This window comes from Schistocerca gregaria, chromosome 8 (genome assembly GCF_023897955.1).
Source record: "Schistocerca gregaria isolate iqSchGreg1 chromosome 8, iqSchGreg1.2, whole genome shotgun sequence".
Lineage (NCBI taxonomy): Eukaryota > Metazoa > Arthropoda > Insecta > Orthoptera > Acrididae > Schistocerca > Schistocerca gregaria.
In genome coordinates this window covers 437,925,247-437,948,416 of record NC_064927.1, presented here as the reverse complement: position 1 = coordinate 437,948,416, position 23,170 = coordinate 437,925,247, and the positions used below count along the sequence as shown (strand labels likewise).

The window sequence follows — 23,170 nt, the reverse complement described above, 5'->3', positions numbered from 1 at the left end:
TACATCAAGTAATGTTGTCGAAGAGAGGCAGATGTTTCTAAAAAGAGTAATCAGACATGTTGGAATATAAACGTAGGTAGAAGGAAGGTAACTGCGAAGAAACATTCAGTAACAGAAGAAGTACTTAAACTGGTGGACGAAAGCAGGGAGTACAAACACGTCCAGAGGAAGAAAGTGATAGGGCAGTATGGGTCACTTCGGAATGAAAGAAATACAGGGTGACGATTATTGAACTATACGAAATAAAATCCTCATAACTTCTGAACGGTTCGCGTTGGGACGTTCCAACTGCATTGTTTGTCGCGGGCCATTATGGGAATTAATATAGGCTGTATGATTTGGCTTAGCGGCGAAGCCCACATTCGTTTGGACGGGTTCGTCAATAAGCAAAACTGGCACATTTTTGGGACTGAGAATCCGCATTTCGCGATAGGGAAGTTTCTTCACCCTCAACGTGCAATGTGTGGTGTGGCATGTCCAGTCACGGAACAATCGTTGCGATATTGCTTGATGGTACGGTGGCTGCCTAAAGGTATGTGAAAGTTTTGGAAGATGATTTCATCCCCATTATCCAAAGTGACCAAGATTTCGAGACGGAACGTGAGCCCATAGAAGAAGGAGAGTGCCTGATGTCCTGGACGAGCACTCTGGGAACCGCATTCTGGTCCTGGAGTGCCCAAATGACACGGGAATGAGCCTCAATTAGCCGCAATATTCTCCGCTTCTGAACACGTGTGACTCCTTTTGTGGGGCTATATTAAAGACAAAGTGTACAGCAATGTCCCCACAACAAAGGGTGTGTTGAAAACAGTCTTTCAGGGGGTCATCGACAGCTCCGATGTTCCGACACTTCAGCAGGCCATGCAGAATTTGGCTATTCGTATGCACCACGTCATCGCCAATGATTACAGGCATATGGAACATGTCATAACCGAAATCTAAATATCCGTAGTGACGGTTACATGCTGAGTAAAGTGTGTGCACGCCATAGATTGTAACTAATTTGCATTTCATTACGCATGGTTCGAAAACTGTCACCATGTAGGAAGCGGGGAAAGGCCAGTGTGAAATGGTTGCAAGAGAAATATGAAGAATTCGAAAAAGACGTAATTGTCGTAAGGACTGATTTCGCATACTGAAAAGTCAAAACAAATTTCAGTGAAATTAAAAGGATTGGGGGTAGCATTACGAGCGTGATGGGAATTCCATTGTTAAACGCAGAGGAGAGAGCGGATAGCTGGGAAGAGTATGCTGAAGGCCTCTGTAAGACTGTGTAATTGTCTAATGACTAACAGAAAGGAGGAGGAGACGATTAGCGTTTAACGTCCCGTCGACAACGAGGTCATTAGAGGCGGAGCACAAGCTCGGATGACAGAAGGATGGGGAAGACAATATGCCGTGCTCTTTCAAAAGAACCATTCCGGCATTTACTTGAAGTGATTTAGCGAAATTGCGGAAAACCTAAAACAGGATGGCCGGACACTGCTTTGAACCGTCGTCTTAATAGAAAAAGAAATATGCATCGGCGTTGGAAAGACAGAGGATCTAGAGCATCCGCACTGGAGTCTGAATTTAAGAGTTCAGGAAGACTTGAGCTCAAAGAGAATTCCATGAGAATTTGTAAAATTATTGGGGGAAGTGGCAACTAAACGATTACTCACTTTGGTGTGTAGAACGCATCAGACTTCCACAAAAACATCACCCATACAATTCCAAAGATAGCAAGAGCCGACTACTCCTAGAATAACATACACGACGGAAAAGAAAATCGAAGATCTGTTAGATCAATTTGGCTTTAGGAAAGGCAAAGGCACAAGAGAGGCAGTTCTGACGTTGCAGTTGATAATGGAAGCCACACCAAATAAAAATCAAGATTCATTCTTAGGATTCTTCGACATGAAAAATGCATTCGATGATGTAGAATGGTGAATGATGTTCGAAATTCTGACAAAAATAAGCTTAAGCTACAGGGAAAGACGGATAATAATATGTACAAGAACCAAGAGGGAAGAATAAGACTGGAAGACCAAGAACGAAGTGCTCGGATTAAAAACAGTGTGAGGCAGGAATGTAGTCTACCGCCCTTACTTTTTAGTCTATACAGTGATACGATTCGTTGACGGCATTGTTATCATTTGTGAAAGTGAAGAAAAATAAGGGTCTATTAAATATGTTGAAGAGTTGACTCTGGCGTGGGCTGAAAAACAAAAGAATAGAACAGTTGCAGCGAAAAATATCACCAAAAATATATTTGAAGGTCAAAATACTGCAGATGGAATTCAGATACTTTGGGAGTATAATTAGAGCAGAAGACGGACTGTAAAAAAAATGTAATGTTCGGAAGTTCGAATGGCTCTGAGCACCATGCGACTTAACTTCTGAGGTCATCAGTCGTCTAGAACGTAGAAATAATTAAACATAACTAACCTAAGGACATCACACACATCCATGCCCGAGGCAGGATTCGAACCTGCGACCGTAGCGGTCGCTCGGTTCCAGACTGTAGTGCCTAGATACGCACGGCCACTCCGGCCATGTTCGGAAGAACACGAGGTAGAGAAACAGTCTGAAGACGATATGAAGAACCGTCTTCCATGCACTTCAGTGTGATTTGCAGAGTAAATATGTACATGTAGGTCGAACGTAGAGGAAAACAAAGAGAAATAGGATAGAAGACATTAAAGAAAGTACTGGAATGTACATGTGGTCGCTAAATGTTATTATCTTTACCTAAACAAAAGTATTATCTTCTCAACAATCTTCAAATAGTGAGCTACAGCCCTCATTTTTATATATGAAATTAGTGAACTTACTAATGGCACTTTTGTTGTCTGCAGTCACTTTCAGAACGCAAGTTGATTATCAAATTAACTAATTTAACAGGTTAAATTTTGAATTGCTGCTGTATCCATATATTACCACAATAAAATAAAAAACGTGAATGTTTGGAGGAGTACGAATGAGAACAATGGTATATTTAAAAAATAATAAAGTTTTCATAACTATAGTCGAGCTGATAAAAGTTACTAAGAAAAGGCGAAACATGAATTAGAAGAAAGGGATTATGTTTGAGTAGCAAAGCATTTATTGGGGTTGAAATTATACAAATTCACGCCTGAATTAATCCCTCTTGAAACGTAATCTGACTTTGCTTACATGAATCGACTGTGAGGCCCAATTCTATTGAAATGGAATCAGCTACGACCAAGTGCAGGCAAACTATAGTTCACGGAGAAGAGGGAGCTGTGAATATCATTCAACAACCCTGCGCCGCTGCAGGAGTACTTCACCTTGATTCAGACGGCAGCACAGAGTGGCGGGCTGTGGGCAATGAGCGGCCCACTGCGGCCGCTGTACCGTCCTGACGCATCGACGAAAACCTGCAAAGTTACGCGGACTGGCGCTCTGATTATTAGAAAGCGGGAAACATCCCTCTCAGAGCACTGAAGAAGTGTGAGGTGCACCCACATGCTAGTCTGGCCAACCAGTATGATTCACAGGCACGATAGGCCGTGCTGGAATTATCAAACTTCAGATGGCCGACTTTGCCAACCAAAAACCAAAACAAAAACTACACCTCCTCTTTTGCTCATTCAACCAGGGTTCGTACACGCACTGACAGCTGCATGCCTGCAAAACTTTTGTGATATTTCTGGGTGTCGAAATTGTTCCTGGTGACCCTCAGGTCTTTTACATACACCCCTGAACATAAATACAATGATCGTACGGTCAAAAGACTATAGAAGCATTTAAATAACCCAGCCACATCGAAGCTGAGGTCAGAGATGATTATTTTCCCTCACTACGATACAATATCTTTGAACATTGTGCAATCTCTGCATCAAATGGTGTAAACACAAAATAAGCAAAATGTACATGAAATGTGTAATATAGTGAGATTTAACACAAATGACACAGACAAAATAAATACATGTGTCAATTACAACAGGTGGTTTCATTATTAGTGTATTTGTTTTGTGTGACCTTTTGTCACTCTTAGATTTTAGATGAGAATGACCTTTTACCCCAGAGCACACCTAAAAATAGAGTTGCCCCTTAAAAGATTACCTTTAACCTAATAAAATAAATACAGCAAGTCACAGACCAAAAAGAACTAAAAAATATATCAATATTTTAAGTCTCGTATTTATCCCTTCTGAAGGGCCTTTAGGGAGTCCAAAAATTAACTTAAAAATTGTTGTTGTTGTTGTGGTCTTCAGTCCTGAGACTGGTTTGATGCAATTTTCCATGCTGCTCTATCCTCTGCAAGCCTCTTCGTCTCCCAGTACCTACTGCAGCCTACATCCTTCTGCTTAGTGTAGTCATCTCTTGGTCTCCCTCTACGATTTTTACCCTCCTCTCTGCCCTCCAGTACTAAATTGGTGATCCCTTGATGTCTCAGAACATGTCCTACCAACCGATCCCTTCTTCTAGTCAAGTTGTGCCACAAACTCCTCTTATCCCCAATTCTATTCAATACCTCCTCATTAGTTATGTGATCTACCCATCTAATCATCCACATTCTTCTCTAGCACCACATTTCGAAAGCTTCTATTATCTTCTTGTATAACTATTTATCGTTCATGTTTCACTTCCATACATGGCTACACTCCATGCAAATACTTTCAGAAACGACTTCCTAACACTTAAGTCAATACTCGATGTTAACAAATTTCTCTTCTTTAGAAACGCTTTCCTTGCCATTGCCAATCTACATTTTATATTCTCTCTACTTCGAACATCACAGTTATTTTGATCTCCAAGCAAAACTCCTTTACTACTTTAAGTGTCTCATTTCCTAGTCTAATTACCGGAGCATCACCCGACTTAATTCGACGACATTCCATTAACATCGTTTTGTTTTTGTTGATGTTCATCTTATACCCTCCTTTCAAGACACTGTCCATTCCGTTCAACTGCTCTACAAAGTCGTTCGCTGTCTCTGACGGAATTACAATGTCATCAGCTAACCTCAAAGTTTTTATTTCTTCTTCATGGATTTTAATACCTACTCCGAACTTTTCTTTCGTTTCCTTTACTGCTTGCTCAGTATATCAGACTGAATAGTTTCGGGGATAGGCTCCAAACCAGTCTCACTCCCTTCCCAACCACTGCTTTCCTTTCATGTCCCTCAACTCTTATAACTGCCATCTGCTTTCTCTACAAGATACGTCGTAGGGTCAGTATTGACTCAAGTGTTCCAACATTTCTACGGAATCCAAACTGATCTTCCCCGAGGTCGGCTTCTACCAGTTTGTCCATTCGTCTGTAAGGAATTCTCGTTAGTATTTTGCAGGTGTGACTTTTTAAACTGATAGTTTGGTAATTTTCACATCTGTCGACACCTGCTTTCTTTGGGATTGGAATTATTATATTCTTCTTGAAGTCTGAGGGAATTTCGCCTGTCTCATACATCTTGCTCACCAGATGGTAGAGTTTTGTCAGGACTGGCTCTCCCAAGGCTGTCAGTAGTTCTAATGGAATGTTGTCTACTCCCAGGGCCTTGTTTCGACTTAGGTCTTTCAGTGCTCTGTCAAACTCTTCACGCAGTATAATATCTCCATTTCATCTTCATCTACCTCCTCTTCCATTTCCATAATATTGTCCTCAAGAACATCGCTTCTGTATAGACCCTCTATATACTCCTTCCACCTTTGTGATTTCCCTTCTTTGCTTAGACCTGGGTTTCCATCTGAGCTCTTGATATTCATGCAAGTGGTTCTCTTTTCTCCAGAGGTCTCTTTAATTTCCTTTAGGCAGTATCTGTCTTCCCCCTCATGAGATAAGCCTCTACATACTTAAATTTGTTCTCTAGCCATCCCTGCTTAGCCATTTAGCACTTCCTGTCGATCTCATTTTCTTGCTGCATTTTTGTATTTTTCCTTTATCAATTAAATTCAATATTTCTTCTGTTACCCAAGGATTTCTACTCAGTTTTAATCTACGTTTCATAGCCAATAGATTGTGGTCAGAGTCCACATCTGCCCCTGGAAATGTCTTACAATTTAAAACCTGGTTCCTAAATCTCTGTCTTACCATGATATAATCTATCTGAAACCTTTTAGTATCTCCAGGGTTCTTCCATGTATACGATCTACTTTCATGATTCTTGAACCGAGTGTTAGTTATATTCTGTGAAAAATTCTACCAGGCGGCTTCCTCTTTCATTTATTAGCCCCAATCCATATTCACCTACTACGTTTCCTTCTCTTCCTTTTCCTACTGTCGAATTCCAGTCGCCTGTGACTATTAAATTTTCATCTCCCTTCACTACCTGAATAATTTCTTTTATCTCATCATATATTTCTTCAACATCTTCATCATCTGCATTGCTGTTGGCATATAAACTTGTACTACTTTAGTAGGCGTGGGCTTCGTGTCTATCTTGGCCACAATAATGTGTTCACTATGTTGTTTGTAGTAGCTTACCCGCATTCCTATTTTTTTTATTCATTATTAAACCTGCTCCTGCATTACCCCTATTTGATTTTGTATTTATAACCCTGTATTCACCTGACCAAAAGTCTTGTTCCTCCTGCCACCGAACTTCACTAATTCCCACTATATCTAACTTTAACCTATCCATTTCCCTTTTTAAATTTTCTAACCTACCTGCCGGATTAAGGGATCTGACATTCCACGCTCCGATCCGTAGAACGCCAGTTTTCTTTCTCCTCATAACGACGTGCTCTTGAGTAGTCCCCGCCTGGAGATCCGAATGGGGGACTATTTTACCTCCGGAGTATTTTACCCAAGAGGACGTCATAATCATTTAATCATACAGTAAAGCTGCATGCCCTCAGGAAAAATTACGGCTGTAGTTTCCCCTTGCTTTCAGGGGTTCACAGTACCAAAACAGCAAGGCCGTTTTGGTTAGTGTTACAGGGCCAGATCAGTCAATCATACAGACTGTTGCCCCTGCAACTACTGAAAAGGCTGCTGCCCCTCTTCAGGAACCACACAAATAAACCTGCACTACACTCAAGAAGTATTAACAGGTTGGATGTGGCAGGTGTAGTTTCTGATTTGATGCTAAACATAATTACTGGTCCTTCGGTGAAGGACCTGTCTCCACCTATGACAGCAACACGAAGGCATCTGATAACAAACGGCTGCTCTTGTTGAAGACAGTCCTCCAGCAGTAGTTGTCAGTGTCATGGGAGGTGTCCGGAGATGTCAATCGATTGGTACGGCGCTCTCCAGTCGCTGCTTTCTGGTCAGCAGCTTTGTTATGTTCACGTCGGCCCCCTCGATACTCTTGCGCAGGCTGTGGTGGTGTCAGGCGGCCATATGACGTCAGAGGCGAGTCTCCGTTACCTGCTGGCTGCAGGCGAGGCATCCCTGCGGTTGCTTTCAACTCCATTGGCACGAGTGAAAGAGACGAACAGGACTGCATCCACGCCTCCGTCGCCCTTGAGCTGCTCCAGTGTCAACGCCTCCGCTGGATGCCTGCACTGTCGCTCCAGGGTGGGGGTCGGGTCGCTTGTAACTCGCAGCTGACGATCTGGCCCTGCGGTGACGTCAGGTCAGCTGGTCTCTTGTCTGGGGACGTCGCCCCTGCTGTGACGTCACGCTGGCAGCCGCGCCCAAGCTCTCGCTAAGACACGTAAAGCCTGCCAGCCGCCTTGTGATACGGACGGCTGCGCTGCACCAAGCCACGTCCAGCGGCGGGCTTCTACTAAGTCACCGTTTGGAAAGCCATAGTCCTCTGCACACCCCTTAGCACACGTTTTAGTGCCTTGTTTTTGCAAAAAATGTTTACACAAACACAAATATCGAAAATCATAAATGTAAGAGTAGGGAAGGAATAGCGATGGACGGATATTTTCGTTTTTTTTTTGGTAGGGGAGAGAGAAAACATGGTAAGTTGACACAAGTATATAGCAATCTGATGGAGTGTGAGTTAGACCAGAAGGTGACTCTTACACAGTACATAAACACACAGAAATATAATTAATTAGAATTGCACGCATACAGTAATCTAATTTTAAACAGATTGTAGGTGAAAGACAAAGCTGGCCGGTGTTTCCGAGCGGTTCTAGGCGTTTCTGTCTGGGACCGCGCGACCGCAACGGTAGCAGGTTGGAATCCTGACACGGGCAAGGATGTGTATGCTGTCCTTAGGTTAGTTAGGTTTAAGCAGTTCTAAGTTCTAGGGGACTGATGACCTCAGATGTTAAGTCCCATAGCGCTCAGAGCCAATTGAGCCGTTTTCAAAGACAGTAGTGGAAAGGTTATGTTGCCAACACTACAAAACACAAACCACAACACATCCTTAGAAGTTCAAAAACAAATAGAATACAGTTGTGTACATAAAAGTGTGTCGTGAAAATCATAAGAAATGCATAGTGCTGCAGAAAAACAAAAAATTAGACCGAAAACGCAGAAAAATGACGATGTGCTGGCAAACGGCATTTCCCAATGCAAACGAGAAATCAAGCGGAAATCGTCGTAAGTACAAAATGGTTCAAATAGCTCTGAGCACTATGGGACTTAATATCTGAGGTCATCAGTCGTCTAGAACGTAGAGCTACTTAAACCTAACTGACCTAAGAACATCACACACATCCATCCCCGAGGCAGAATCGAACCTGCGACCGTAGCGGTCGCGCGATTCGGGACTGAAGCGCCTAGGACCGCTCGGCCACCCCGACCGGCCATCGTAAGTACAAATCAGCTTAATCTTAACGAACTGTAAACAAAATGTAAATAATTACAGACCACTGATGATGCTTTAGTTCAATAAAGCGAAACGCGCCTGGTGCAAAAATAAATAAATAAATAAAAATAAAAATAAAAAATAAAAAAAATGTTCTGCATCATTGTGTGTGAAATCTTATGGGACTTAACTGCTAAGGTCATCAGTCCCTAAGCTTACACACTACTTAAACTAAATTATCCTAAGGACGAACACACAGACCCATGCCCCAGGGAGAACTCGAACCTCTGCCGGAATCAGCCGCTCAGTCCATAAATGCAGCGCCTCTGACCGCTCGGCTAATCCCGCGTGGCCTTCATCAATGACTGACTAGTGCTCCATTTTGGGCGGCATTAGCGCGCCGCCTTTCTCACTACACACACGAGCTTTGTTTCTCGTAAGCATTCATATGAACTGCTTCCGACACTAATGCATCACGCGCCGCAGCTCACTCTACTCTAACGTCCTTTCAAATATTGTACACATTGATGCCTACGCCTACTCTAATACGTCGTACACATCCACATAAACAGATTTGGTTCAGAAAAGTTTGGACAACGCAACGATGCAACACCAGACAAGAAGTGACGCAGAAGTCACAGGCAAGAGAAACAAAAGAGATGACACAGACAAAACATATACTAAATTAAAACGGCTACAACATACTACACATTACAGAGATACAATGCATAGCGTCCAAAGCCGAGTCTAATATTCTCAGTGCACCAAAGGCACACTTCGAAAAAAAGAAAACAAAGCGCCCGTTCCGCAAGATTGCGCACAAACTGCGACACAAAAGAGCCTTGAATCAAGATTCTGGCCAAGGGTCGCCAACTGCAAATGCTCACTTGATTTAATCATGAATATACGTCCAAGTGATTATAAATATAACTATCGTTACGTAAATAAAAGTATTATTTTCTCAACAATCTTCAAATCGTGAGCGACACCCTTCATTTTATACATGAAATTTGTGAATTTACTCATGGCACTTTTGTTGCCTATGTCTTCAGTCACATCCAGATCTCAAATTAATTATAAAATTAATTAATTTAATACGATTTAATTTTGAATTGCTGGTGTATCCACTTATCATCACAATAAAATGAAAACCGTGAATGGTTGGAGGAGTATGAATCAGAACAGAGACATATTTTAGTTTACAAAAATAGTAAGTTTTTATTCATCGTTCTATAGCTACAATCGAGCTGACATATCTTACTAAACTAAACTCCTCCCGAACAGGCCATGAATGTCCAACGATACCGACCGGCCGCCGTGTCATCCTCGGGTCACTGGCGTCACTGGATGCTAATATGGAGTGGCATGTGGTCATCACACCATTCTCCTGGCAGTATGTCAGTTTACGAGACCAGAGCCGCTGCTTCTCAATCAAGTAGCTCCTCGGTTTGCCTCACAAGGGCTGAGTGCACCCCGCTTGCGAACAGCGCTCGGCAGACCGGATGCTCGCCCATCCAAGTGCTAGGCGAGCCCGACAGTCAAGACTACAGTGATCTGATAGGAACCTCTGCTACCACCGCGCCAGCGCCGTCGGATTTGCTAAAGAAATGCCAAACATAAATCGGAAAAAAGGAATAGTGTTTGATTGGGGAACCATTTACTGAGATGAAAATTATAGAAATTCTCCCCTGAATTAATTCCTTTTACAACGCAATCTGACTTCGTTTACATGAATCCACTGTGAGGTCCAACTCCATTCAAATGGAATCATCTACGACCAAGTGCGTCACGAACTGTGGTTCATGGAGAACAGGGAGCTGTGAATATCATTTAACAACCCTACGCCGGTGCAGCAATACTTCAGATTGGTTCAGACGGCGGCAGAAAACGGCGCGTTGTTGGCAATGAGCGGCACACTGGGGCAGCTGTAATATTCTGACGGGTCAACGAAACCTTGCAAACTTTGTGGGCTGGCTTTCTGATTATTAGAACGCCTGAAACTTCCCTCTCAGGGCCCTGAAATCAAAGCAGATTTCAGTGTGTGGCGCAATCATTCACTGGCATGGCCGAACAATTTGACTAACAGGCACGACAGCGCATGCTCGAATTGTCAAATTTCAGATAGCGGACACGGGTTGAATAAGTTCACCCTGATGATATACTATACGTCCGAGATGATATGTAGTTAGAACCTCGGTACAGTTGGAAACTGCCACTGGCTCTCAGTCCACCACAAGTTGCAGACCACAAGTCTCACCCACTTGGGAAAGAACTGACGTTCTCCACCTGGTGTGGATCAGAAGACGAAGAAGGCAAAGAATCACAATCACTTTCCAACAAGCCTCGGTACGGGATCTGAATTAGCAGAAAAAGCCGCCCCCACGCTGTACAAACCAATCGAACTATCCTCATTTGAATCTCCCCTGCTGGCCTGGTAGCCAATCCAGACACAGTACCGAAGCTCCCGTGCTGGGTGAGCAAGCCTGTGCTTTGCATATCCTGAGAGAAGCCGATCAGCGACTCAAAATCTCTTTTGCCTGAAAAAAGGAAATTTTAGACTAGGGAGGCGTCGTTCTAACAGTAAGCATAGCCATGTTTTGGCAAATAGCGTCTACCTAGACGGGACCACAGTCCCTCATTTATGGAGAGATCTAATCTTTCAACGTCAATCATTTCCAATTTCTGAAAGAACACTAATCTGATTTCCAGAAAGTCACACTCGTGAAACATATGTTTTTTTCCCGCTCGCTACAAGAAACTGGCGACTTTCTGGCGTATTGGATCTACAGTCTTACCTCCACTAAACACTTGCACCAGCCACTCTGTTCGTATCATTACAGCTTCTAACATGAGAATGCTTGTAGTTTTATGACTCTCCCGCCGTTTTCACAAAAGCTCACGTTACAGCAGTCTCTCTTAAATGGCTTTCCTCACTCACTGTCTGCCAACTGGCCGCTTCTGCTACAGACTGTCACCTGGCCCAGGTAAAATGTTTTGTGAACTTCCACCCTCCTGCTCTGACCCTAAGTGGGAAGAGTCGACTGCCATGACCCAAAATCCCTCTGCAGGTACAATTCACAGAACGCTGCTTACCCTTATCACTCACACAGTCAGGTCGCTGGACACAATATTTATGGCCCACAACCCATCTTTCTCCCTGTTCTCCATCACCTTCACTATGACCCCTCCAGTACAAGTTCTCTACAGGCTACACATACAGTTCTATGAACATTCTGCCCATAATTTCCTCGTGTAAAAAGTCGTAAAACCACAATATCTAAATGTATTACTGAAACGGAAACCATCATCTAAAATATGAATATTAATCCGTCTGATAGTGTCGCTAAAGTGAAAGATTGAGGTGCCACCTCTCAAAGTGTCCCTGGAAAAGCTAAGAACCAAAAATATGTCAAGATGTCAAATGGTTCAAATAGCACTAAGCACTATAGGGCTTAACTTCTGAGATCATCATTCCCCTAGACTTAGAACTACTTAAACCTAACTAACCTATGGACAGCACTTATAGCCATACCCCAGGCAGGATTCGAACCTGCGACCATAGCAGCAGCGCGGTTGCGGACTGAATCGTCTAGAACCGCACGGCCACAGCGGCCGCCGTCGAGGTGTCAGAGAGTTCTTGATTGATCACAACAAAATCAACAGTGCAGTGTAAGATGACCCAGAGAAACGGCATCTACGAGGGTCGGTCAAAAAGTAATGCCTCCCATTTTTTTCTACTTAAAAAAAATTAAGTTAAGTGAAAAATTTGAATTTGTCGCCATTCCTCAAACCTTCTTCTGCAATCCACTGCAGTAGTAACTTTCTGTGCCAACAGGTGGAAGCACAGCAGAAGTTTGTAAGATGGCCGACATCGATGTTCGTTTGAGACAGCGTTGTGTGATTGAATTCTTGAATGCAGAAGGTGAAACGCCCATACGCATTCATGAAAGACTGAAAAAGGTGTATGGTGTTGTGACAGTGGATGTCAGCACTGTTAGACGATGGGTTCGTCGTTGTAAGGAAGCTGAAGGGCAAACACCGTTGACTGACGAAAAGCGGAGCGGCACGCCGGTGAGTGCAGTGACTCCACACAACATTCAGCAAGTTGATGACATCATTCGTGGTGACCGTCGGGTGACTGCAGATGAAGTGTGTCGCATTATTTCTCTTAGTAAAGGCAGTGTGATCACGATTATTAAACAATTGGGGTACTCAAAAGTTTGTGCACGGTGGGTTCCAAGAATGTTAACCGATCAGAATAAAGAGGCAAGGAAAACAATAGCCTCCCAACACTTGCAGCGCTTCCGTTTGGAGGGAGATGAGTTTCTGAAAAAAATTGTGACCGGGGACGAAACATGGGTGCATTTTTTTGAACCCGAATCAAAGAGGCAGTCAATGGAGTGGCGTCACACAAGCTCGCCGAGGAAGAAAAAATTCAAAACTGTGCGATCGGCAGGGAAAGTTATGGCAACAGTTTTCTGGGATACAGAGGGTGTGATTCTGGTTGATTTTTTGGAGCAGGGATGCACAATAAATTCTGTTCAATACGTCACAACCCTCAAAAAACTTAAAGCACATCTTCAGCGAGTTCGCCCAACAAAATCAATGGCAGATGTTCTTCCTTTGCATGACAATGCAAGACCACACACCAGTCGTCACACCTCTGACGAGATTGTCAAAATTGGATGGGAAGTTTTGCCTCATCCCCCATACAGCCCTGACCTGGCACCATCAGACTTCCATCTGTTCGGGCCACTAAAAGAAGCTCATCGTGGGATTCATTTTGAAGATGAGGAGGCCGTCAAAACACCCGTGCGTCACTGGCTTAGGAAGCAGAGCTGTGATTTTTACCGTGCTGGGATACATGCCCTAGTTCAAAGATGGACCAAAACTGTAGAGATGGGCGGAGATTACATTGAAAAATGACAAAATGATCCTCAATGTTGTGGTTTTCAACCTATGTAATTGCATTTAAATTTCCTGACAATTAAACGTAGAAAAAAAAATAGGAGGCATTACTTTTGACTGACCCTCGTATATGTTCATCTATACTTCACAAGCCACTTAACGTTGCATGGCAGAGGGTACTTCTGGAGCCATCCCCATTTCGTTCATGAATGGTGCGTGGGAAGAACAACTGAGGATGAATTACTTGTTTTATTTTGCTATGGGTCACAATATTTATTTATTTTTTAATTTAATACTTTGGTACGCATTCTGGACGTGTTTGACTCATCATCAAGAGTTTTTTCTCTACCCACAAATAAACAAATGTTAGTAAAATAATCTAAAAGTAACAAACTGATAATTTACAATCTATGCCTAATATAACCTTGATGCGGTCGCTTCCTGTGAGAAAAAGGTGTATATATATATATATATATATATATATATATATATATATATGTGTGTGTGTGTGTGTGTGTGTGTGTGTGTGTGTGTGTGTGTGTGTGTGTGTGTGTGTTTGTGTGTGGACGATAGCTGTTATGTCCATTGTTGTTTTGATATGGAGCCGAATCTTGTTGATTGTGGGATTGCCTGCGTTGGGCACATACCGATGTTTTGGCCCAGTAGTACACTGAACTTATTATTTAACATTCTCTTTGCATGTCATAAATTTCGCTTATGATTTATATACTCTGCACCAAGCTTCGATCCTTTGCAGGTCGTATTGTTTTTCGCTACAGTTTCCTGGCATTGTAACTTTGCAATACACAACAGCAGCATCATGAAGTTTGCTACATTAATCACCAGCAGGAAGATTAACCGCTCTGTAACACTCCAATGTAATAACACCGAAGTTACTTTTATAGTTGATGGTTTTACTTGTTTTCAGTCACATGGTTGGTAGCATATACCATAACTTAGTGCCTTATTCACTAAGTAACAGTGCAGTTCATCTTCACATGCCTCCCAAAAAACAACAAAAACGGAATCTATCTGAACACTGGACTACGGCGTTCATCACGGCTAAACGCATAACACCATAGTGACAATAATGCGAAGAATAGAATCAAATCAGAGCTTCCTCAGATATGTCGTCATGCGATACAGTATTACACCTCCATTACTGTGCACAATTAAACATAATTACTAATTTTCAGTGCATTTTACGAAAATTATTTACTCGAACATCATGGTGAACTCAAAATGCATCTTATCGTGGTGTCTTCGGAAATGATATTTTCGTTGGTTATGAATTTCACCTCAGGCAATGATGACGGTCTCATGTGCACTATAACCTAGAAAAAGATCAAAGGCTTCGCTATGGTTGTGTGTTGGTCTCCATAATCACGTGTCATATGCAGTACCACGTGTACACTAGTACTCGTATGTTGTGTTGTTGTTGTTGTTGCTGCTGCTGTTGCTGTTGTTGCATCCTCGTACCGAACTGTTTGATGCAGCTCTACGCGCTAACCTATTCTGAGTAAGCCTACTGGAAACTACACGCAACTGAAACATTATATTCATGCCTAGGTTTCACTGTACAATTTTTGCCCCACAAACTTCCCTCCATTACTAAAATGACAATTCCTTGATGTCTCAGAATGTGCCCTATAAGCGAACCCCTTCTCTTACTGCCAGCAAATATCGTCAGCAGTAGGCTCACTTTGTATCCGATGACGACGGTGCCTGAGGCACTGAAAACAGTCGCGTGCCAATAAAAATACTGTCAATTCAAGACAGAAAATTCTTATTTTGCTAAAAGTTCTGAAGTTCAAAAGTAATGCAAATGATATTTTGCAGAGCTCGCAGTGGCCTCAAGAGTTGTCATTTCACAGCAACTTGGATAGTGGAGGCTTCGAACAAATGATCTCTTGGTCAGGCATCTGGCAATGTGTTGCTCCAGCTTGCACAGAAGAGTCCGTCGACTATAGTAAACAAAATTCCACCTTTGTCACAATTTCTTTTACTAATAATTAATAAAAAATTATGTAGGTTGCAGTAGTTATTTGGAGGTGAAGAGGCTTGCTCAGGATAGAGAGGAAAGCTGCATCAAACCAGTCTTCCGACTGACGACCAAAAGAACAATAATCCTGTACGTTTCGTTGGATTAATCCTCTTTATTTTGGCTTTTTAGCGTGTACAGTTACAATTGCGTTGTATAGGTAACGTACCAGTCTCCAGTTTTAGTCCAGGCGTGCCACCATGAAGCACAGCATCAGGAGTCCATGTACACTATTGTACATTAAAATTGCTACACCAAGAAGAAATGGAGATGATAAACGGGTATTCATTGGACAAATTATTATACTAGAACTGACATATGATTACATTTTCACACAATTTGGGTGCATAGATACTGAGAAATCAGTACCCAAAACAACCACCTCTGGCCGTAATAACGGCCTTGATACGCCTGGTCATTGAGTCAAACAGAGCTTGGATGGCGTGTACAGGTACAGCTTGTACTGCCCATGCAGCTTCAACACGATACCACAGTTCATCAAGAGTAGTGACTGGTGTATTGTGACGAGCCAGTTGCTCGGCTACCATTGAACAGACCTTTTCAATTGGTGAGCGATCTGAAGAATGTGCTGGCCAGGACAGCAGTCGAACATTTTCTGTATTCAGAAAGGCTCGTACAGGACCTGCAACATGCGGTCGTGCATTATCCTGCTGAAATGTAGGGCTTCGCAGGGATCGAATGAAGGGTATGGCTCTGAGCACTATGGGACTCAGCTGCTTAGGTCATCAGTCCCCTAGAACTTAGAACTACTTAAACCTAACTAACCTAACGACACCACACACATCCATGCCCGAGGCAGCATTCGAACCTGCGACCGTAGGAGCCGCACGGTTCCGGACTGCGGGCCTAGAACCGCGAGACCACCGCGGCCGGCGAATGAAGGGTAGTGCCACACAGATGGTTGTTGTATTGCAAACGTCCCCATCTGTTGACACAGGTATCGAGACGTGGCTGCACGATCCGTTACAGCCATTCGAATAAAATGCTTGTCATCTCGACTGCTAGTGATACGAGGCCGTTGGGATCCAGCACGGCGTTCCGTATTACCCTCTTGAACCCATAGATTCCATATTCTGCTAACAGTCATTGGATCTCGACAAACGCGAGCAGCAATGTCGCGATACGATAAACCGCAATCGCGATAGCCTACAATCCGACCTTTATCAAAGTCGGAAACGTGATGGTACGCATTTCTCCTCCTTACACGAGGCATCACAACAACGTTTCACCAGGAAACGCCGGTCAACTGCTGTTTGGGTATGAGAAATCGGTTGGAAACTTTCTTCCTGTCAGCACGTTGTAGGTGTCGTCACCGGAGCCAACCTTGTGTGAATGCTCTGAAACGCTAATCATTTGCATATCACAGTATCTTCTTCCTGTCGGTTAAATTTCGCGTCTGTAGCACGTCATATTCCTGGTGTAGCAACTGTAATGGCCAGTAGTGTATTAAGCGTGCGTTCAACGTGCCGTATCGCTGCCAAAACCTAGTCCAGTTATATAGTATATCTGTACAGCTGTCAGGTATGGAACTGACTACCAAATGCGCTCTAGAACCACTTTAGATACGAGTATCTCTTTCTCAGTGACGCCCCTTCGATTCTTTTCTCCTGTTAAAGAGACTTTCCAGCTCCGTCACAATTTTTTTTTCAAAAATACCTGTGTTCGCTTTCAGAAATTAGCTAATCACATGTTTCCAACTCTGCACACAGATGACTGTCTTGTTATTAATATGTACATTATTAATAACATTTAATAACGTGTGAAGTACATAAAATCTGCAATTTTCAGTGCAGTAATGTGATATGTACAAAAAGTTCTGTAAACTATTTGATGTTTGCGGATGCGTAGCTATAATAAATTAAAAATTATCTTATGGGTTTAAGGGTACAAATTTAAGTTTGCATGAACTTTTTTACAAAGTTAGTATTAATATTTAAACGAAAATATGTTTCATATTTCTCACTTGTTTGACATCTTTCGGAATCATTTAACGTAAGATCTGTAGAAGCAATATCAATTTTTTAGGTATTTTTGTTTTTATGGCATGTTCTTCATCTCCTCTCTGTGGATGCATAGAACTTTTGTGTTTTAGGTGTACCCTCTTATCTAACTCTTCATCTATGCTGAACATTCTACCATTTCTTGATTATGCTTCGACATCTGAAATACTGCTGAATAATACGAACACTAAACTCAGAGTACATATTAGTGTCAACTGTATTCACAATGTCACAACGAGCCCAATTTTAATCTGTTCCAGAGTGCACGGCTGGCGAAACTAAGCGGGAAAGCTGCAAAGTGTGCACGTGTTCCGCGACTGGAGTGTGGGTCTGTCCAGGTAAGGGAGATATGAATGAAAAGCACAGTATTGTGGATGTTCTAAAAAAATAAGTTATCTCGTTAACCGGTTCTTGACTTACAGGTACATCATCACACTAACTATCGTGGTTAAAGACTGTACACTGCTGCTGAGTAACACTGAAAGAGATTTTCAGACCTGCAGTTTAGAATTAGTAAATAATATGCTGCCTGATTTTTATTTTTGTATATAAGGCAATTACGGCTTTATTGCCTTCATCAGTGCATCTGCAAACAATCGTATGTGTTTATATTTTACATAATGTATAGGTTATAAAGGTTTTTTACACTGAAGAGCCAAAGAAACTGTTATACCGGCCTAACATCGTGAAGGGCCCACGAGAGCAAGGAGAAGTGCCTCAACACGACGTGGCATGGACTCGACTAATATCTGAAGTAGAGCTTGAGGGAACTGACACCATGAATCCTGCAGGGCTGTCCGTCCGTTAGAGTTCGAGAGGGTGGAGATATCTTCTGAACAGCACGTTGCAAGTCCTCCCAGATGTGCTCAATAAAGTTCATGTCTGTGGAGTTTGGTGGCCAGCGGAAGTGTTTAAACTCAGAATAGTGTTCCTGGAGACACTCTGTAGCAATTATGGATGTGCGGGTCGTAGAATTGTCTACTGGAATTCCCCAAGTCCGTCGGAATTCACCCAAGGACATGAAAGGATGCAGGTAGCCAAACAAGACGCAAACGTACGTGTCACCTGTCAGAGTCGTATCCAGACGTATCAAGGGTCCCACATCATTCCAACTGCACACGCCCGACACCATTACATACCCTCCACCAGCTTCAACAGTCCCCTGCTGACATTGAGGGTCCATGGATTTATGAGCTTTCCTCCATACCCGTACACGTCCATCCGTTCGATACAATCTGAAACTGGACTCGTCCGGCCAGGCAACGTGTCTCCTGTCATCAGCAGTCCAATGCCGTTTAGATGGAACCAGGCGAAGCATAAAGCTTTGCGTTGTGCAGTCATCAATGTTACATGAATTGGCCTTCGGCTCCGAAATCCGATATCGATGATATATATTTGAATGGTTCGCACACTCACTCTTCTTAATGGCCCAGCATTCAAATCTAGAGGAGTGTGCGTAAGGGATGAACTTCTGTGACGTTGAACTATTCTTTTCGGCCGTCGTTGGTCCTGTTCTTGCAGGATCTTTTTCCGGACGCAGCGATGTCGAAGATTTGATGTTTTACCGGATTCCTGATATTCACGGTATCTTCGTGAAATGGCCGTAAGAGAAAATTCCCACTTCATCGCTACCTCATAGACGCTGTGTCCCATCGCTTGTGCTCCGACTATAACACCACGTTCAAACTCACTAAAATCTTGATAATCTGCCGTTGTAGCAGCAGTAACCGATCTAACAACTGCACCAGACACTTGTCTCACATGAGCGATGTCGACCGCATCGCCATATTCTGCATGTTTACATATCTCTGTATTTGAATACCCATGCCTACACCAGTTCTTTCGGCGCTTGAGTGTATATTGATTGTTATGCTCATGGCCTAGCGCTGTAAACAGACGTACATCAACTTTGAATAAACTATTGCTGATGTCGGCAGTTGTTCGATCTAATTTTTTTTTTTCAGTAACAAATGGCTCTTAACACTATGCGGCTTAACTTCTGAGGTCATCAGTCCCCTAGAACTTAGAACTACTTGAACCTAACTAACCTAATGACATCACACACATCCATGCCCGAGGCAGGATTCGAACCTACGACCGTAGCTGTCGCTCGGCTCCAGACTGTAGCGCCTTCAACCGCAGGGCCACTCCGCCCGGCTTTCAGTAACATTTTGAAATTTTTTGGATAAGACGAGTATGTTTTTCATTATTTTGACAGTTGTAGAAATTAAATTTTGACAGCTAGTGGTATGTTCAAAGATATTTATGTTGTTGCGGGTCGTGTATCTATGGAATCGTTAGTGATGTTTTATTTAATCTCTGGTGTTTTGGTTATTCATTATTCCGATATAAAACCACAATAATCTTTTAAAAACTGTATATGCTTTTAAACGGTTTGTAAGTTAGTATATCGTCGGATAACCTTTGGTGTGTAAGTATATTTCAAATTCCTCGAAAATATAATTGGACCTTTTGCAATTTTGTACAGGATTTGTAGTGCGTTTTCAATGTTGTCAACTTCGTGTTTTTCATTTTTGAGGCGTGTAAAGAAGGTGGATTGGTTGTTATTTGTTTCTCTCAAGTGTTCTTTGAATCTGACGGTAAAATGTTTTCCCGCCTGAGCCATATAAAATTTTGTGCAGTTGTAACTTTCGGTCTTTCGGCAGTGTAGGTTTCCCTGACGCAGTGTTGCGATTACATTATTAGTTGTCATGAAGGCTGATTTTATGTTTTATTTTTTGTAGCTCATTTATTTTATCAGATAGTTTTCCCACATACTGTAGTTTATTGGTATGTATTTTGGAGGAATTTGAAATATCAATACACTCCAAAGATTATCTCGACGATATACTAAACGAACAATAAAGCCGAAATAAGCTTATATACAAAAATAAATATTATGTAAAAATAAATGTATATAAAGTATCAAGCAGCATACTATCTACTAATTGCCTGCATAGTTGATGAAGATTTTACACATCGAGTGGTAGAAACAATGAGTAAATTTCTCTTTGACAATGCAGTTGTAATGTCATTGAAGAGGTTGAAGCAAAAAACAAAGTAAATAGACGAAGAACCGACCAGAAAAAAAATTTACGTAAAAAACGCAAAACACCGAATAACAGTTTTATATATATCTCTCTCGTGTTTGTGTGTGGTGTGTGTGTGTGTGTGTGTGTGTGTGAGAGAGAGAGAGAGAGAGAGAGAGAGAGAGAGAGAGAGAGAGAGAGAGAGACAGAGAGAGAGAGAGAGAGAGAGAGAGAGAGAGAGAGAGAGAGGGAGGGAGGGAGGGAGGGAGGGAGGGAGAGGATGAGGTAAAATGGAGGAGGACAACAGCTGCAAAATTTGGAAATTTGTGGTAAGAGCCTATGGGACCAAACTGCTGAGGTCGTCGGTCTCTACAGAAGCAAACAATAACACTCGCTCAACAGAAAAGAGGATGTAGATACGGTAAAACAGCGTAATAACCTATACAAAAGTTTAAGTTAAATTAACAGAAGCGTACAGAAAATCAGCTTGAAGTATTGCATGCCGGCCGCGGTGGCCGTGCGGTTCTAGGCGCTCCAGTCCGGCGCCGCGCTGCTGCTACGGTCGCAGGTTCGAATCCTGCCTCGGGCATGGATGTGTGTGATGCCCTTAGGTTAGTTAGGTTTAAGTAGTTCTAAGTTCTAGGGGACTGATGACCACAGCAGTTGAGTCCCACAGTGCTCAGAGCCATTTGAAGTATTGCATTTGGAATGTCATACAGGGACAGCAAGAGATAAATATATATAGAATATGTAAACAATACAGCAAAATACGCAAATACAGGAAGAAATGGAGGAATAGAATCGAACAGACAGTGTGAGGGAAATGTGAGGGTATGTTCTGAGCCGCGTTTGACCGTTATATTAAATCGGGACTGTCAACCAGATGTTTATTGATTTTCAAGGCTTCCAACAGATTAATTTTTTGGCCTTTGCATGTTAAGCGGAGGGCCTGAGACAGTGGCTGGTAGCTGTGGCCCTCAGTAAATGCTCAGCAAATGTGGAGACATAGTTCTGCGACCTACAACTGCGTTCATTCAGCCAACCTAGTTGTTACGTCTCTGCCTGAGTAACCAATATAAAACTTATCACAATCGGGACAAGTGATTTTGTATATTGCACTCTTCCCAAGTAGTCGCGTTATATCATTGCTGTTACATCTACATCTGCATCTACATACGTACACCGCAAGCCACCGTACGGTGCGTGGCGGAGGATGCGTTGTACCAATAGTAGTCATTGCCTTTACTGTTCCACTCAGAGCGAGGGGAAAACGACTATCTATAGTCTTCCTTAAAAGCCATAATTTCCTTATCTAATGTTTGTGATTCTTACGCGAAATGTAAGTTGATGGCAGTAGGATCTTTCTGAAGTCAGCTTCAAAAAGAACGTTTCCTTCCCTCCAGAGATCCCTTTTTCAGTTCTCAAAGCATGTCTGTAGTACTTGCATGTCGATCGAGCCTACCGGTAACAAATATAGCAGATTGCCTCCGAATTGCTTCGATGTTTTCCTATATCCCACCTGGTGAGGATCCCGGACACTAGGGCAGTAACCCACAATGGGTCGCTCTAGTGTTCTATATGCAGTTTCCTTAAACAGATGAATCACACTTTCCTAAAATTCTCCCAATAAACCGAAATCTGGCGACATACCATCTGACTTTCGGAAAAATATCATCCACACAATTTCGAAGACTGCAAGAGCTGACAAGTGCGACAATTATCGCACAGTCTCCTTAACAGCTCATGCATTCAAGTTGCTGACAAGTATAATATTCAGAAGAACCGAGGATGTGCCAGATAACGATCAGTTTGGCTTTATAAAAGATAAAGGCAAGAGAGAGGCAATTCTGACGTTGCGGTTGATAACGGAAGGAAGACTAAAGAAAAATCAAGACACGTTCATAGGATTTGTCGACCTGAAAAAAATATTCGACAATGTAAAATAGTGCAAGATGTTCGAAATCCTGACAAGAATAGAGGTAGCGATAGGCATAGACGGGTAATATACAAGAGTACACGAGCCAAGAGGAGTAATAAGGGTGAACGACCAAGAACGAAGTGCTCGTATTAAAAAGGGTGTAAGACAAGAATGTAGTCAGTCGCCCCTACTGTTCCGTCTGTACATGGAAGAAGCAATGATGGACATAAAATAAAGGTTCAAGGTGAAAGAATAGCAATATACGATTCGCTGATGATATCGCTGTCCTGAGTGAAAGTGAAGAAGAATTAGATCATCTGCTGAACGGAATGTACAATCTAATGAGTACAGAATATGGATTGAGAGTAAATCGAAAAAAGTAACGAGAAGCAGCAGAAATGAGAACAGCGAGAAACTTAACATCATGATTGATGGTCACGAAGTAGATGAAGTTCAGCAATTCAACTACCTATGCAGTAAAATAACCAATGACGGACGGAGCAAGGAGGACACCAAAAGCCGACTAGCATTGCCAAAAAGGGCATTCCTGGCTAAGAGAAGTCTACTAGTATCAAACAAAGGCCTTAATTTGAG

At 42.5% G+C, this 23,170-nt stretch overlaps 1 protein-coding gene across 1 annotated transcript in view; it reads left to right on the top strand.

Annotated features, from left to right (window-relative positions):
- Positions 1–23,170, top strand: part of LOC126285230 (serine protease inhibitor I/II-like) — a 47,761-nt gene that overhangs the window by 6,890 nt on the left and 17,701 nt on the right. The window contains exon 2 of the mRNA XM_049984529.1: positions 17,890–17,967. Within this exon, the coding sequence (XP_049840486.1) occupies positions 17,890–17,967 (78 nt within the window). The remainder of the gene's footprint in view (positions 1–17,889; positions 17,968–23,170) is intronic.